The sequence below is a fragment of the Gavialis gangeticus genome, unplaced genomic scaffold, assembly GCF_001723915.1.
Source record: "Gavialis gangeticus isolate Ggan-Ray unplaced genomic scaffold, GavGan_comp1, whole genome shotgun sequence".
In the NCBI taxonomy this organism is placed as follows: Eukaryota; Metazoa; Chordata; order Crocodylia; family Gavialidae; genus Gavialis; species Gavialis gangeticus.
The window spans coordinates 29,204,602-29,222,423 of NW_017729001.1; the positions used below are offsets into that span (position 1 = coordinate 29,204,602).

The 17,822-nt window shown below is 53.2% G+C and overlaps 1 protein-coding gene and 1 long non-coding RNA gene across 2 annotated transcripts; one reads left to right on the forward strand and one right to left on the reverse strand.

Moving 5' to 3' along the window:
* The first annotated feature begins 924 nt into the window (after positions 1-924).
* LOC109290542 lies at positions 925-1,653 on the forward strand. Its single transcript, XR_002095612.1, has 2 exons — positions 925-998; positions 1,039-1,653. It is a non-coding gene; the product is annotated as an uncharacterized LOC109290542 (long non-coding RNA).
* A 369-nt stretch (positions 1,654-2,022) lies between these two features.
* DAO (D-amino acid oxidase) lies at positions 2,023-13,052 on the reverse strand. Its single transcript, XM_019507197.1, has 11 exons — positions 12,920-13,052; positions 11,322-11,544; positions 10,260-10,374; positions 9,765-9,841; positions 9,132-9,197; positions 8,773-8,827; positions 8,002-8,106; positions 7,460-7,542; positions 5,072-5,189; positions 4,147-4,245; positions 2,023-2,211 (listed from the first exon to the last, which is right to left on the reverse strand). The coding sequence occupies exons 2-11, from the start codon at positions 11,513-11,515 to the stop codon at positions 2,080-2,082; spliced, it is 1,044 nt and encodes a 347-aa protein (XP_019362742.1). The 5' UTR covers positions 11,516-11,544; positions 12,920-13,052; the 3' UTR covers positions 2,023-2,079.
* Between the last annotated feature and the right edge of the window lie 4,770 nt (positions 13,053-17,822).

Here is a 17,822-nt window from a genome sequence, read left to right on the forward strand (position 1 = left end):
GGGGCAGAAGTAATGTAATAGTCACGGCAGACTGGGTCATGATGGTAGCGTTTAGGGGAGGATTGAAGTTTTCAGGGATTTCTCTGAGCTTTCTGGAATCTCGGGCCATTTCAGAGGTCGCAGGACAGTCGCATTCAGACAATGGTTTTATCGCCAACGGATCTATTTCCAATTTGGTTCTGTGACATTATGCAGTGGTGGGTGGTGAGAAATGAGGGCTGGTTTACCAGCTGCTGGAGGTGGGATCTGTGTTTATCTAGAGCAGTGATCTCCGAAGTGGGGTGCGCAAGACGATCCATTGGGGTGCGGGAAGAAAATATTAGAACTTCTATTTATATTTATTTTTTTATCTAAAAAAATAAGAAAGAAATTAAGCTTTACTAATATTTAATACACGGATTGACACTGGTGCCCTCACTCGGTCCGTATGTCAGACGGTCACGTGTCACGTATGGTACACGAGGTATCCTGAGGGAAGAGTGGGAGTTTCACAACACAGAGGTACAGTAGTACAGTGTACAGTGGTCTCCAAACTTTGTACAGTGTTACACTGAGTAGTACATGTATATAATTTATAAATAAATAAATATACATATATTGGGGGTGCACGATCAAAAATTTTTTACTGATAGGGGTGCGCAATCAAAAAAGTTTGGAGACCACTGATCTATAGAACTGCCGCTACTACATGAGCAGAGGTAGTGGAGGCCTCCAACCCACTCTCCCTTGCCTTTGTGTCTCAGCCCTGACATTACGGGGATCTGAGCCCCCACATTCATTCAGCCCCGTTTTGCATAAGCAAAACTGCATCATCTTACATAATGGGAACAGGTCAACTCAATTACAGGACACTCCTGACTGCCATGTGGGGTTGTGAGATGTTAATGCTCCTCTGCCTGCTAGCAGCAGCCTGTAGGCAAGTAGCTCATTTCATGTGATGCAGATTTCAGAACAGTTTGCATATGCAGACGCTAGCGGGGGGGCAGTTCTTCCTGGAGGTTAGTTTGTGGGGGGGGGCGGGGGCAGTTCTTCCTGGAGGTTAGTTAAAATCCCACAGGGCTGAAATACCAGCGAGACATGAAAAGAAGAGCTACAGGTCTGTTTTACTTGAACTGGCATTTCAGACCTCATCCATGCCATTATTAATGAGAGGATTGTGCACCAGCACATTTGAATCTGGCCTTTAGGATTCAGGTGCATTAAAATCTGGCTTTAAGAAAATAAGAAGGATGAGACGACAAATAAAATTACACATCTAATCAGCTCTGTTGGTGTTTTCCAACAGCCCATTTAGGGGCATGTTTGTCCTCTCCAACAACACAGGGTAACTGGCTCTTCCCCATGTAATCGTGAGTGCAGTGACAGGCTTGCTGAAAGCCAGAGTGGGAATCCTTTTTTATAGGCAAAGGACAAAAAAAAAGGGGTCTCATGGGTTGTTGGTTTTTTTTTTTTTTTTTTAATGCTACCCTTGTGTCTCAAGCATGCATAATTTCTGCAGTGAAATTTTTAATGTAGACATGAATTCCTCTGTCAGGTGGAAACAGAACAACTGCTGTGTGTCAGAAGCCTTATATTGTTAGCTGCAAATGGAGAGTCTCCTACTCCTGGAGCCGAAGACATCCTGTTTTTGGAACCTCAACACAGTAGCGGATAGAAGTGCCCCAAGTGCCTCTGTGGTGTAGTGCAGTAGCTTACACAAAGGTATGTGGCTTTAGATGGGCTAGAATTAGTTGCCAGACAATGTTAATGCTTTTAGAGAGCGTTAGACATCACAGTTGGGGCATCCAGACATGTGCTTTGCCAAAGGACTGTCTTCAGCTTTCTTTTAATACATCTGTTACGTCATTTATGGAGAACAGAGGAAGGCTGAATTTCAATGTTTGGCAAACAGCAGTGATAGGAAGGGAGTTGGCATAGTCTGAAAATAATACAGTACAGACCAGTGGTGGTGTGGTGGGGAGTGTTGAAGAGCAAGCATGTACATATTGCTGTGCTGGGGTTTTTTGTCTGTGCCCTGGGTCTTCTAAGCTACTGGCTTTTGAATGGTCGCCCAAGTCGGGCCAGGATGCTGCTGTGAAATCACAGGTGGGACTGTGGTGGTCTGGCCTGCTTCTTCTCCTGAAGAATACTTCCGAAGAGCCTTGCCGCGGCCATGGCGCAGCCCCAGTGAATGGTGAGTCCGAAACCCCCGTGGCCATAGTTGTGTATCACCTGCAAAACAAGGAAACAGGATGAGGAAAAGTCACCAAGGCACAAGGGTTGTCTCCATTGTGGAGGTGCTGCTTCTATAGCTGTGCTGGCAGAGCCCTTTAGTGGAGACCTGGCATCCAACAGCAGAAGGGGGTTTCCTGCCAGTAGAGTTGCACCCCCTTTTCACAGGCCATTAGCTACAGGGACTTTGTCTCTCATCCCTCCCTTAAAGACCTTGATTCCCATGCCAGACTGCCCATGACTCAGTCCTCTAACACGGGGACAGCTTGTTAGTCCCTGCCACTAGCTTACATAAAATAACGCCACTTACGGCTGCCTTCACCTTTTAATCTCCAGAGATACCTTGCAGACACCACAGCTCAGAGGCACCCCAGGGCCCTGCCACAGAGCTTCACAGCCTCACCCCTCTGCCACCCCAAACCCCACCTCACATCTGAGATGTGGAGTTCATTCCCTCATTTCAAGGTCCTTCCCTCCCTAGGTATCAGGGCAGCTTTTCACATTGGGCAAGGAAACGGCTGGCCAGTGGCTCACAATGCAGAGCTCTGTTTTCTGCTTTATTGAAGGGACCATAGCCATGGCCGAAGACCATAGTAGCCTGATCTAAAGCCTACCAACAGGAAGCAAGACAGATTTCCAGAGGCTTTGGATCATGCCTTTTGCTGCGCTGCTCTTTGCCGTATACAAGAGCAGCGGCAGCAGCACAGGGCACAATCACGTTCCCCAAAGTACAAAATGTTATACCCCGCTTATTATTTGTTCCTGCCAAGGTAAATCACTTTGTTTCAGCAGGAGAATGACTCATGGTTGTGATCAATAGCTACACCTCTTTTCTGCCAAGGCAGCATAGAGATGATGGGATGATAAAAGAACATAGCAATCTATAAATTAATTCTCAGACAGTGTTGCTGTGTGCCCTGCTATGGGTCTTGCTTTATATGCTGGTCTCTTTCCAAGAATCCAGGCTCGGAATAATCTCCAGCTAAAAACTGAATGTATTTTCATCCAATTTAATTATATTTCCTAGCCACCGTCCCTATTAGTGCTTTAATCTCTTCTGCTGGGTTTTCCACAGACACATGCATGCAATCCAATCATGGAGTCCCAGGGCAGGCCTACTGATGAAAATGAAATCATTAAGGATTGACGAGAATATTAACGAAAGGGGGCTGTGCAGAGGGTCCTCAGAGCAGATGGTGCATTTAAATGTGGGTTGCATCGGTCTCTTCAATCACCAGAGATGAACACGCAAGGCAGCTCCACAAGATGTTACCCTGTGAATTTTGAGAAACAAGCTAGACCCCCTATCTCCACACTGGGTAGGGTGGGACTTGATTTTTCAAGGTGCAAAGTAACTAATTTTTATGATTTCAGCATCAGATTATTTGGTGAACTTGCTACTAAAAGCAGGTTGGAGAGACATTTGTTTGGGATGGTTTGGATGGGAACGCTCCCTCTTGACCTCCAGACAGCCTTTCAGCCCTAAGAGTTTTTTAAACTGGAAATCACTGGAACAAATCTTGGGGACACCTGGTCATTGTAACATGTTAATATGGACAATGATCCTTGTGATAATGAGCAGTTGATTTAGGGTCAGATTTTCGTCCAGCGAGATACAAAGTCACAGCCAAAACCACCACAGAGCTGGGGTTCTGGTTTTGGAAAACGAAACCACATAAAACCTTGATGGAACAAACTCGGCACAGAAACGCGACTGCTGTCCTGTGTTGCAAGGGGGAGCTCATCTCCAGGAGAAAAACTGCAGCATTAGCAAAACATTGATCTTTCATTGCTAGCATCAAAACATAAGGTAAAAACTTAGTTTTGCCATGTATGCTCGTTCAGCTGAGTAAAGCTGCATCCTTGATATGACACAAGGACCATTATGCTGCCCACTCGGGATGTCAGTGGATTTCTGGACAGTGAGACACATACCTCGGATTTTGAAAGTCCGTGATGAATGGTCTCCCTCTCCAGGCGAACTCTGTGGCGCACTGGTCGCAAGCCGCTCCACTCATCCACAGCCTTGGCTTTCTAAGAACAAGAATGTTTCTGCAACAATGCACCATCCCACTGGTTTCTTTCTAGCTGCTCAGTATTAGTCATATAGCTACCTTGAATAACTAGTCGAGAGGAGGATTTTTATGATGTGGATTCTTGTTTGCTGGGACCAGAACTGAGAACCACCATCCAGTTAATTCAGGTTGTTTAGAGACCAGAGTGATTCTGATCACGAGCCACAGGAGAGCAAATTTCAGAGGCAAAAGGCTCTGATCAGTTCTGTGAGCCAGCCAGGGCTCGGAGCAGTTTTCCATGTTGCTCCGTTATAACATGACAGCATTGGCGTGAGCCTTTGCTTGAAGCAGCCCCGCTAATGGCCAAGGTGGGGCTGGAACAATTTACCTGTCTTCATGTTAGAACAAGCGTGGTCCTTGCACTCTACACGTGCCCCGTTTGTAATGTGCTCGGGATCTTTGTGAAGGCAGATGCTGTGGACATGTGATGTACTATGATATGCCACTATACCCTGAGTCACGTTCTCACAGAGCTACCTTGCATCTGGGGTGGAAATGACAGTCTGCCACTCTGCTGCTGCAGTGTTTAGCGTTGCTGACAAGCCTCGAAGACAGATCAACGTTGCTGTATACACAGATCGGTTTAAATGGATCCCTCCAGTCCTTCCAGTTTGCTGGAGACTTGTGTTACTGAGATCATCATTCATTTGACCTAGCTACTCTCAGCTAATGCATTTGCCCTCGCTGGTAGGATGGAGTTCTCTCTTGTAGGTTGTATGCATGTCACAGCAAGTTGGGGCTCTTTAGCTACAGGCATTACAGCAATGTCTGATGGTCTAACATACCTGGAGACTCGGGAGCAGCTGGCAGCACCTTTCCCAGATGGTTTTGTGATCCCGGGGGCTGTTTTCTTCGTTCCAGTTTCCCAGCTGAAGTATCCCTCCCAGGGTCACCAGCTTACTCCTGCAGAGAGGACATGGGGAAAGGGTTTACCGTGCCCTCACTGGGACCCTGTCCCGACTCTTGGAGTTGCACATTAATGGGAGAATCTGTCTACAGCTCATGAGTTCTGGTCAGACATGGAAACCTGCTTCAGGTTTCAGTCTTTCTGCTTATTTTCACTAAGTGCCTGCCCCATGCTTATGTTAAGGAGGCAGACAGCAATGCCTGCATGTCTGTCCATATACAAGTCAGTACCTAAAGCCAATAAGCACCTGAACAGATCTTGATCTTGGGCAGGACAAAGGAGTAGCTGCATCCCGGGTAAAACCAGGGTAATTCTCAGAGGAGCGGGGCTTGAGGGAATAGAGCAGAAAATCCATATGAGTCTTTGGAAACTCACTGGGACTCACAGAGATGGAAGGAAATGGACTGCAGATGCCAGAGGTTTCATAATTCAGAGGGAAAGGCAGGTCAGTGGAGAAGTACTGCCCAGCAGAGGGGACTTGGAGCCCTGCAAAGACGCTGACCCACTTCTTCAGCATGCTCAGGCATGGTCAAGAGCCCGAGGCAGTGAAGGGCAGGCAGGGGCTTCTCATCTCCCTAGTTCTGTCTCTCGTGTATTGTTGAATTTGGGGCACGCTGGTTTAGAATTTCCTCTGGCCAAGCCTGGCTCTGCTTGCTTCAATGAGCATGCGCCATGAAGCACTACGCTGCAGCCTAGAACGCCCCCATCGCTGGGGCTCCACATGCTGACGTGACTGAGGCATGTGAAGAACTGGCTCTAGCTGCAAGCCCTGGACGGTAGGACCGTGGACCTGTGCTGTCCACACTGCATGCTAGAACAAGAATCTGCATCGCGAGAGGTGGCCTGGAAACCTGGAGCTGGGGGCCTCAGGGGGAGCTTAGAAATGTGTGCTTGGCACAGGGACCTGGGGAGCATCTGGAAGGGAGAGCTTGACAGTGCCCTCTGGCACTCAGGCATGCTTGGAAATGGATGTAAAGTATCTCAGGAACTTGCAATGTGTGTTCTCCCCGGCTGCCCCCTGCCAGGCCGAGCTGTGCTTGAAGCAGGGATTCTTCACATTTAAACCCTGGAATGTGCTGTTTCCTTTGGGAATCTGCCTTGTAGGCCAGCTCAACTAGCTTGAGCTAAAATAAACAGGCTGGAAGGAACTGTGTATGCAGCTGGGATCGTGATATGAAAACACTTGGAATCCTTTACTGGGGAGCTATAAGCGTTCAAAGTTCATATTTACGCAGGGGCTTAATGGCCAATCCTGAAATATTAGTGTGATAGGAAGTGCCAGGAATGTAACAGTCGGGTTACAGCTAAGAAAACTCCTTTGGGCCAAAACCGCACTGCATCCCTCATCTCCAGCAGAAGCGCAGACTGTGCACATAGCACAGATTTCGTGCTCTGTGCGTGCAGACGTGCTGGCCTCTTGACTAGCTTCCAGACCCCCCCAGGAGCACTCTGCTTGAGAGGTGCGGGAAAGCACAGGGTTAAGGCAAGCAGTGAGGGGGCTGAAGCAGGAAAGCCCCTGACTTCCACACCTCAGGCATGTGAAAGGTCCCTTGGTGGTAGACCTTTCCAGGAGCTGCAAGATGCAAGGAGATGGATGACTCCTTGCCTGAGTGCAATAAGGGTTTGACGCAGGGACCCATTCCTGGATCCCATTGGTGTGCGGGCTGCACAAAGTGGCTGTCAGTAGCAGAGACTCAGAAGATGTAGCATGTCCGAGCAAAGGCACAACCACCACCCCACCACCTGTTTGCAGTGAGGTTAATGAAACTGCTGCAAGGGGAAGTCAACATGCTGACATGCAAAGGGGCCCATCCTGGTCCCACAGGAAGCAATGGGATTTTGGCCACGGGCACGTCTGGGGTGTGATTAGTCCTTCCACAGAACACTTGTCCCTTTGTATTAAGTAGTGACAGCCCCTGAATGAGCAGCAAGAAGAGCTTTCACACAGTTTGCCTTGGCTCCCATGGCCACTGCGGGAGCTCAGCACCTTTCCCTGGAGTTCTGCTCAAACAAGCTGCATGGTTGGCAGGATGGGTCCCTGTTCCCAGGGATTTGCAGTGCTGCTGGGATGGAAACTGGTGGGACAGGACTCCCTTGCAGCCTGAGAGCTCACCCTGGACCTCCCCAGTCTTCGGGAGTTGCAGTGCAAATGTGCAGGCACAGCGCTGACTCTGTGTAGACAAGAGGTGGGGGTCATCTTGTTCCTGTGCGTGCCCTCTGCTCCCTTCTGACATGCTGAATCAGAGGAAGCTTTGCTGTTACATACCCAGGTATAACGTACGGGGAGTTATAGATCCCAGATTCAGTGTCGTGAGTTATGATGAAATGCTTCACCCAGGGGGCCAGGACCTAGGAGATCAAGAAGACAGCATCATTCAGATCCACCCTGCATGGGACAGAACAGGTTGGGACCTCTATAGCCAGGGGAACTGGCTGAGAAACACCAACTCCAGCCCAGAGGCAAGCAAAAAGCACTGTTCAGGAGCCAAGGGAAACCCATAGCAGGGGGCCTGCCAGCCACACAGTTCCTTTTGTTATGCTTATCCTTCATGTACCCAAGATGGACAGGGGTAGATAAGCAGAGGGAGAGGCAAAGGGGCTTCCCACTAATATTCCTGAGGATCTCGTGGCATTTTTATGCATATACTAATAGCTGAGCCCTCCCCACATCTTTTACAGACAAGAAGGACCGCTTCGAGTGGGCTTGGGGCCCTGCTCAGGTTGGTTCTCTGGATAGCCTCACATAGTCCAGGCTAGCCCCAGAGTTAGCCACCAGCCCACACGTGCTCCTACATTCCCTGCCCTCACCTTCATGATTTGGCCGCGCCCTGGCTGTAGCTCCGGGTCCGGTTGTAGTTCCCCTGCGCGTACCCCTGTGCAGTTGATTATGATGTCCACACCCTCTGCAAGAAGCTACCGAGAGAGAGGCAGAGCAATGAACTGCACATGCGTCATCCTGCTGGGGAAAAGCTCGATCCGCTAAGTGTCCCGGTTCCCACCCCGGGTGGAGCGCGCTTGTGCCTCGTTCCTTCAGGGCTCCTATTCCAGGCCTCAAAGCTGAGCCATGCCACGGAGCAGCCCTTGTCAGGAGTGAATGTGCTGGAGGGTAAGAGGCAGAAGGGCAGAGTTGGCCCCTCAAGGCAAACTCCAGTGGAAACCCCATGTTTGAAAGACTTTACCTCCTCTGACGGAGATGCCAGAATGGGTGCCAGCCTGCTGGGCTCGGGTATCAGTACATCCTTGTAATAGGGATGTAGGATGCAGAGAGTGGGGACTACCAGCGCTCGAGGCTGTGACTCCCCCACCCCGTGAGTCCTGCGTGCTAGTGACAGCAACCTCCCAACATGCTGTGGGAGACCCTGGCAGATGATGTGCCAGCTGGAGACTTTGCTTCAGCAAACAGGTGCAGGAATTATGAATGCTATTCAAAATCCAGTGGGGACTGTGCACAGCCCCCCACGCAAGGGGAAGGCTGCCGAATCCTCTTCCTGATTCAGCAGTCCCCAAGGCTGATTTCCGAGGGGCCAGCCTCCCCGCCTGTCCGGGGCTGAGGTTGTGAAATGGGACTTCCCAGCTCACCTCCCCGAAGGATCTGATCTTCCTCTGAAAGAACTTGACTCCTCGCCGCTGGAGCCTACAGGAAGAAAGGTCACTCGTTACCAACAAGAAACAGCAAAGGCAAAAAATAACACCCGGTCAAAGATTTCTGCCTGGCTGGTAACACTATACACAGCAGCACTTGGGGAAAGTCTCCAGCAGTGACCTGTGCTGGGTGGTTTTCTTTGGCAGGCGTGGCAATGGGATATCCTCAGTTGCCCACTATCATGAAGCTGATGGGCAAAGGGAGGAGAGGAAAGTGGGTCTGTGTTCACCCTTCAATCTACAGATTCATGTTCAGGACAGCAGAACAAGAGAAAGAAAATTAGGGGAGTGCTCACCTCTTGGTCAACCAAGGCAAATAGCTCTTGCCCTCGAGCATCAGTGCTGTATTGAACCAACCGTAGCTGCAATCAAAGAAGAAAAGGAAGAACGATGCATGTGCACCAGCCTTTCGGAAGCTGATGGCTCCTGTATGAGTGTGCTAAGTTGGGTAGCGTTCGTGGCTTGATTAAAGTTAGCAATCACGAAACACTTTCTCTGTGCAGTAGCATGAGCTGGGTAAGTGATATGGGAGGACCCCATTCCCTCCATTTCCCTGTTTCTCCCAGTTTTTGTCCTGCTTCCTGGGAAAGGTCCCCTACTATCACTAACACACAAGGAACTGGAAACTGGACTTGGTGGCCCAGAAGCCCCCTTCCAGTACTACATTCATGCGTGCCTGTTCAGGCTGGAGTACCTCACAGACTCGGGTGCAAAGAAAGGCTGGTGTCTCCCTAGAAGCACTCTGTCAGTGCAGTACACCCCTATGCCCCGCGTCGTACATCCGATGCTGTATCCACCTGTAGCAGGATGGACCTTGTGCTGGGGCAATGTGAACAGGACTCTGTGGGGCCCCTGCTAGAGATCTCTGTTCAGTGGCAAAGCTCTCAAAACCTGCCGCTAATTCTAAAGTAATGCGGACGGTGAAATACCTGTAGCCAGGGAAGAGTTCAAGCTCTTTCGGTGTCAGCTTCCTAAACCCCAGGACAATGTTTTTCCAAGATGGGTCCTACAGAGGGAGAAACTTTGCAGGCTCGTTACCATGATTTAATCATTGAAATATGCTCACAGAGTCCAAGCAGCTGAGCATGGGAAAGAGCACATGGGAGAAGAATGCTTGGGCCGCTCTGCTGCACGGGCTCGTTCCAGGGACAGCCACGGCCAGACCTCCAGTGGGTCTGAAATGCCTTCGCTCCACTGGATCAATGGAGCCATGCCAGATTACATCCTCTGAGGGTCCAGCCCTCTGCCTACATTTGCATATCACTGGGAAACCCGAGCACATGATTTCCAGGGGAGCTGGGAGCAGGGTGACGTTCCCATGGTTCGGCAAACATTTCTTCGTGTGAGAGGCGTGTTAGCCCACTTGAGACACAAGCCTCAGACCCTCTGGTGCCTTCCACCCCACCCTGCAGCTGGCTTCCTACCGGGACTGGCTGTGTGAAGAGGTTGTAGCCGGACATGGGGAAGAGACCCATCTCCTCTGCTTCTGGGGAGCGAAGGTGTCTGAGCAGGTAGTCAAATGTCTCTTTGTTCCAGAGCCTAAAATAAAGAGGGAGGAGCACACAGGTTTCCTGAAGGCATCTGAATAACAGAACTCACCCTGCCCCTGCTCCTATGAGCCCTGGCACCCAGTAGACTCCCAGGAGCTGAAAGCAACTTGCATCGGTTTAGCAGCAGGTCTTGTGCAATTGCACAGCTCCCGAGTGGTGCACGTCTCTGCTGCCATTTTAGCAAAGGACCCAGGCCAAGGGGGCGAGGAGGTGTTCTCAGCTGGGTCCTGAACAGCAACGGTGCAGGCTGGGGAGCTGAAGCCGTGGCACCCAGGCAAGGCAAGGCTGGGGAGGGTGAGTCTGAGTGCCGGGGAGTGGGGACGGTATCCCCTAAGGTTTGCTGAGGCAAAGCCCCAGAGAACTGTTTCTAACAACAAAGGCAAATCAAGCACACTGTAGAGGCCTTCCTGTGAGGAAGCCCCTCTGTAGAAACACTCCGGATCTTGCACCGACAGGAGGGCACATTTCTATCCTCGTCCCCTCCATGCAAATTTCCCACGGGGCTGCGATGGTGGGTGACGCACCTGGGCTCACGCACAGGAGGGGCTTGTACTGATGCTGCTACCCGGGGGGCTAAAACCGGAGTGAAATGAAGCCTTGGAAAGTCTCTGGAGGCTGGTCTCATCGCCTTGGGACCATCCTCTTTCCGTCCCACTGAGCAAAGGGATGGCAGATGGAAGAGTGACTGCACCAAAGGCTCCTTTTCAAGCACCAGCTGGTGCTGGAGCCTGTGTGCCCTGCACTGCCAAGGGGCAAATGGGACTGTGGACGGTGCCGGCCCCAGGGGGGAGGTAGAGCTGATGCTAGAGCGGGGTGTCACCATAGTCTAATAGCTGTCCCCGCGGCCACTAAACACAAGGATTAGTATCACCCGCGCCTTCGTGCTCCCCAGTAGAACCGTATCCCCCCTGCCCGAGAGCTGCCACTTCCCCTTACGTTTCCTGAATGTTTCCCTTGTCATCCAGGTAGGGCTGCCACAGCCCAGCGGCACCGTCGCTGGTGGTGTGCGGCGTGTATCGGTCGGCATAGACCTCAATCTCCAGGGCTGGGACGATGGCGTGATACTGGTCATGGATGCACAAGGCCGTGGAGAGCCCGATCACCCCCGCTCCGATCACAGCCACCCGCATGGCTGCGAGTGAGACCCCTCCTGCAGGGCCTGGACCAAAGGAAGCAACAACCCGGCGCTACCAAGGAGGAAATAAACTGGCTGGTCCGAGGTGCCTGAATGTGCCAGGAGCCCCCCAGAGAGGGCATGGGTTTGCTGGCTACTCGGTGGGCCTCGGTCTGCAACGGCCGCAGGACTGAGTGACAGCGGGGGAAGCGGTGCAGCTGTTCTAGATCTGCTTATCCTGAACGTAAAACCCCTGCTGACCGACCTCTGGGACACCAGTGAGAAGGCAAGTGCTCAAGGGACGGTTTGAATCGCTGGGCTTTGTGTTGTGAGGGGCGTATCCTGCTTCCCTCACTGCTACGGAGGCTGCTACCCCGACGGGAGAGCGGTGACAGCCCGGGTAGTCACATACCTTCCATGCTGCTCCGCCGTGACTTGCAGCTGTGCGGGGCTCTGCGTTCCCGAGGCGGCGCAGGCCGGCAGGGACCTCGCTTGCATACCAATGCTGAGAGCGCTATGCCAGTGCCAGGTGCCGAGCCAGCTTGGGCCTCTGGCCACGAGCACAGGGCTCTGGGCATGCATGTGACTCCCTCCCCGCAGGGGAAGAGCCCGGGCTTTCCGAGCCAGCAAGTCACGCTCGCCTCATCCCACTCCCGGGCTGCAGCTCGCCTTCCACACCCTGCGGCCCCCAGCCCCTCGGGCCGGCGGCCGACAACCGAGCTCGCTTGAGTCTCCAGACTCTGCTCCCACGTGCCGGCTGCCGTGGCGCCCTGGACAGCCAGGCTTCGGACTCAGGGGATCCTTCTGCGGAGCAACAGCAACCGCAACCTTGGGAATGCCAAGCCTGTGTCCAGCATGACAGATAGCAGAAACAACAAAGGGAAGAACTGCTCTGTTGTCCTTGCCGTGCGGGCACCCCCATGCCACGCCACCGACGCACCTGCTCCAGGCCCCGCGGGAACCCCCATGGCAGGGCTGATGCCCCCCAGCTCACACCAGCCCCATGCTGTTGCACGTGGCTTGGGCTGCAGCTCTAGTGCCCCAGAAACAGCTCATGCATGACTTGGCTGGAGGGATGAGCTGCGAGGAAGCAAGCCCACTGATGTCCTGAGGAAGAGAAGCAGCAGAGCGGGGAGGTGTCCTGTCCAGGGCAGGAGAGCGGCTCTCTAGGGCACCTCTGGAAGCCTGTCCATGATGGTAACTCATTAGCCCACCTTCCCAGGGACTCTGTGAAGGACAGACCCCTTGCTCAGCCCTGCTCCCTCCCATCTGCTTTGCATCTGGGCCTGGGAGGACTTAGCCTCAGAAAAGGCCTGCTTTGCTCTTCTGGACTCAGCAGCAGAGGCTAGGATGTGACTGTCACTGCTGATCTCCTCTTCCACCGCTCCCTTGCTGGTCGATGAATAACCCAAGACCTCACCTGCGGGGAGAGACGGGTCCCCAGGAGCTTCTGGGGTCTCCGCGGCACACGTTCTCCCTGCACGCTGTTCGCAGCGGAGGGCGCAGTGGACAGTCCGAGGTTCATTTGCCACCGGGGCAAAGATCTGAGTCTAGCATTTGCTGCTTTTGGTGGCAGGGAGTCAGGGTCAAAGTCTCCCTGCTAGGGTGACACTCGGGGGGAGGAGGTGGAGTTTTCCAGCCCTTCCCACAGCAGAGCAGCCCCTTTCTGCTTGCTGAGCTGAGGAAGGCAGGATCTCCAGGGTCTACCAAAAGAGGTTGTCACTGGCACCCTGTAGGTCCTTTGTCTCATTAGAGCAGGCGCAGCACGTAAAGCAAAGGAGCCAGGACTCCCCAGTTCTCTTCCTGGCTCTGCCATGGGCTCCAAATAATTCATTTAACCTTCGTTGCCTCAGTTTCCTCATCTGTAAAATGGGTATAATTCTTTTCTGCCTGACATGGGCCATGAGGGGGAACTGCTGGATCCAAAGCATGCCGAGATCCTCACTCCTCTTGTCTGGATACGGAAGAGCAGCGCATAGGACTCCCAGAACAGCCTTGGCACCATGGACGTGCACCGGAGCAGGTCTTAGCAACCAAACGGGCTTTATCAGAGGAGAGTGGCAATTAACTGCTTCCAGAGCCACTCTCGACCATGCGAAGAAGACAGGGCCAAGGCTGTTACCAATACACCTGGGAGCAGCAGGGAGCCTTGCCTGCGTGGTTGATTTAGTAACCGCTGGCTTTCCCAAGTGCACGGTGTCCCCCTTTCCCTCCTCTCCAATGAAGTTCTCTTGTGTTAAACCCTTCAAGACTCACTGCCTGTGAGGGGGGCATCCAGGCAACATAATTTCCCAGATTTGGGGGTTTTTTTGGTAGGGGAGTAACTCGAGCTGGTGGCATTTAAATATTTTCAGAAAGGAACAGACAGCAGCCCTGGTAGGAGAGTCAGCCAACACTTCCCCCTGCAGAGCCAGGGTGGGTGTCAGTTTGGAGAGGGCATTTCCTCCCTAACATGGGAGAACACCAGAGGCATACCGTGTTCGCAGAAGGCCATGTGGCAAACCAATCCTTACGTGTCACCAGTGAAGAGCACGCACTGCCCAGCAATCCCAGAGCAATTTCTGCATCCCGGCAAGTGGAGAACACTCTCCCTTTCCTGCCTCCTGGCTTGTTCTTATTCTCGGGAAAGGAGCTGCTCGGTTGGGCTCTAACAAGGCAGAAGAAAAGCTCACATCTTTCTGAAAACAGATGGAAGATCACTCTCTGCAGATCTGGACGGCACATGCAAGCGCCTCTGAGGTCCGCAGCGTGTGTCACCTAAAGATCTCAGTGCTTTTTAAGGTAAGTGCATGAAGCTCCCACCATCCCTATTACCTCCTCTCCCTGGAGAAACCCTGCTCTGCCTCACAGAAGGATTTCAAGATTGGGTGTCTCCAGTGCTTCGTGGTGAAGAAGGGCAGGGAGCATGGGGCGCGCCTAGCTGAACTGCAGTTATCAGTGGCTTTGTCAAATTAAGTGAGGGGGAAAAAAAGAAACAGGGCCCAGTCTCTTAAATAATCAAAATAAAGCTAAGCGTTTGGGCTCCAGAGCCCAGGATGGCAGCCCAAGGGGGCCTAGAGAGGTTGGTGTATTATCTATTTATTATTTGTTATTTAGAATCATAAAATCACAGAAAATGAGGCTGGAAAGGACCTCAGCAGGTCACATCCAATCAAGGTATGGGGGAAATGTGGGCAGCGCTGGGCCGGCGTGAACACAGACTCCGCTTTCAGCAAGGAAGGAGGTTGGGTATGCTGAGTGGGAGCACGAGGGGGAATTGAAGCTCTGGGCTGGCAGGGCCTAGCTCTCAGCAGCCACTGATGCTGCCGGTGATAAGTCACTGCAAGCCACGTAGAGGCCCTAGAGCAGCCTACTGATGGCTCCAGTCATTCCTCAGGCCATCAGCTGGTATCCAACCCCCTCTCTGACACACATGAGACCGTGGGGGAGGATGGGGGGCAGCACGAGGTACCACGGACTCCAGTACCCAGGCACGGAAGTACGCTGAGACAGGGCCCCTTTGCCAAGAAGGCCCAGTTAGTACAGACCCTCAGGAGGGATTGTGAGGACAGCACCATTGGCTTCGATTGTCTGGGAGGGACGTAGCGGGGAAGGTCTCAATTAGAAAGGGCTTTACATACAATCGGTAAAGCCTCTTACACTAATTACTCTGTTGCTCGTCTGCTCTTTGCTTTTGGCGATGCTAACCCCTCGCGCTTTCCTCGCTTGGGTCGTAACACTTCACTCTTGTCGTCGAGGATTTCAAAGCACTTTGCCAATGCGGCTCCAGCCTAGCAGCACCTCTTTTAAAACAAAAAAAAGAATCAGGCTCGTCATCTCCACCTTACAGATGGGGAGGTGGGAGCTTGGGGAGCTAAAATGAGGTGCCTACGCTTCCACCTCGAGTCTGTCACAGAGCAGGGAACAGGCCCAGCATGTCTTGACCTCATCTGGAGCACGAGTGTCAGCTTGCAAGGCTGGGCCATGCGAGAGACACCAGCTCGTATGACAGCACTTTGCTTTAAGTCAGCGGCTGCTGCTACCACTTCCACCTTGCCTGGCTCAGGAGCCTTCACCTGGCCCCGATGGTGCAGCTGTTAAATAGTATCTGCGGCAGCATATTGTGAGTCGCCCCTCTCCATCCTCCGCGCCCAGTGCTCCCGAGGCAGCTGCGGTCCCAGTCGCAATGACACGTGAGAGCGGAGTGATCTATTTAACACGTGCCCATCCTTCTGTGCATCTTTTGCATGCTCAGAGCCAACCACGCATGCCCACCTTGTGGGGCTGTCACCTGCCCAGCACTACTGCTGACTCCCTACAGCAAAGGCACCTCCCGCTGAGGACGCACCGTGCTCTCCTCTTCCACAAACGGTTGGTTCCCACACCTGGGAGGGGGTAAAAGAGGCTGGATCACTGTCTGAGTATGGTCACAGGGCTTGCTTGAACAGCTGTTTGTAAAAGCTGTTGTACTGTTAGCCCCATTCCACCTCTACCTTTGCCTGTCCCTTCCTCAAAGGAAGGCATTCGTGGACCCTCTCTTCGATCAAATGCCAGTGCTTAATTTATTCCTGTAACGATGGGTTAAATCCTGCTGTTCTGACTCAGGTCAAACACCTATTAAGGTCAACAGGTGTTTGCTCGGACGCGGCTCGACGTAGGGCATGCCACATTTGCTCTGTCTCTTGGGGCCCTCAGTGGAGCCTTGAAAGGCCCACGTCAGATGCCCTCTCTGAAATGCACTACCCATCTCCGTGGGGCTGACCTGATCCTGCTCGAGGAGAGGACAGTCGTTACCACCCCAGGACAGAAGAGAGCTGGAGTCAGAGGCCAACTGAAGTCAAAAAGGGGCAAAACCCGAGGTGCCGCCCTGCTCACCAGCTGTGAGTCCGAGAGCAGAGCTAACCTCCCTCTGTTTGAATGGAGACATGCTCCAGATTAGCGTGGCGAAAAAGGAGCCTCTCTGCCACTTTGAGGGACCTTCTGCATGGGCACGGGCAGCTCTAGGACTTTGAAAAGGGGGGTGCGGATGGCATGGTGAATCATCCCATATAGTACGACACCTATTTTTCTCCAGGTAGGAAGAAACATGAAGTTTTACTACCGCGCTAGGGGCCTGGGCTGGATGTTTCAGTTTACTATTTGTATTTGCTTCGATCCAACTTTATCAGAACGAGTTAAAAACAGTCTGCCGGGCTGTGAAAGAGGAGCTTCGTGAGCAGGAGCAGTGAACGGACAGCAGAACGGCAGCAGAAAGGCCCTGGAAAAGGAGAGAGGGTCGTTCACTCCTGTAGCATGAAGAGTTTAGAAGGGACCGGGTAGATTTTCATGAGCCCTGAAGTCACTTGAGGCTCTTGCTGCCGCCCGAACAGGACTGCAGCTGCCACTGCCAGGCAGCAGGGATCAAAGGGAAGTGCATCCGCCCCTACACACAGATGAGGCTGCCTGCGTCCTGCCTTTTCCTGTGCAGTTTGGAGGACACGTGGGGGGCTCCGAGACCGACGTATGGGGCTCCCGCGGGGATGGCTCTACACATTCTGGCCTGGTACGACTTCAGCAAAGGCCCCCGGCTGCAACGATCCAGGCGAGGATCCGGCGCGTGACATTGCTCCTCATTTGGGGCATCTCCCTCTCCCTGCCAGGCGAGGGGGGGACGCAGGCGGTCGGGGATGGATGCAGGGAGGGTGTGCCTGTGCACTTGCACCCCTCTCGGATGCCTGCTCCGCTCCGAGCATAAAACCAGCCGCCTGGCAGTGGCAGCAGCATTTGTAGCCAGGCAGCGCCGAGGGAGTCCACTGACTCGGTGGCTCTTCATCATCTACTTGGAAAGTCTTCATTGCACACGTGTGAAGGACCCTTTCTCCTTTGCAATGCTCCTGACGTGCCACCCATCGAGCGAGCCTTTGTTCTGCCATGAGACTGTCTGTCGGTTCACGGCTCCTGGTCACCAAGCTCCTCTTTCACAGCCCGCAGGTGGGTTTGAACTCCTTCCAGCGACGCGCCGTTTGTTCTGCTTCGATCTAACGCCAACCCCGCGCACCCGCTACGCATCGCCCCGTCCTCGGCCGCCCCTCCACTCGAGGGCGATGCCCGCCGCGCTCGCCGCCGCATCTTGAGGCGACTTCCGAGCCCGGAGCCCCGGACCCGTCCACGAAAGTTGCAGGTCTCCCTTTCCCACCCTCTGCTCCCTCTCCCACCCCGAGGCTCGTGTGCTTGAGGGCCACTGAGGTGGCGCCAGCCCGGCCTAGAGCCTGGCGTTGGCGCCAGCAAGGCCCAGCGCTTGGCGCGAGCCGGGCCTGGTGCTGGCCGAGGCCGAGGCCGGGCTGGCACGGGCCGGGCTCAGGGGC

Bases quoted from the DNA above. Each gene is read 5' to 3' on its own strand.
- DAO (XM_019507197.1), bottom strand. From the start codon at position 11,515: ATGCGGGTGGCTGTGATCGGAGCGGGGGTGATCGGGCTCTCCACGGCC. The intron at 9,198-9,764 runs GTATTTCACCGT...CTTTGATTGCAG, and splicing joins GAACTCTTCCCTGGCTACAG to CTACGGTTGGTTCAATACAG. The intron at 8,828-9,131 runs GTGAGCACTCCC...TTCTTCCTGTAG, and splicing joins TTGCCTTGGTTGACCAAGAG to GCTCCAGCGGCGAGGAGTCA.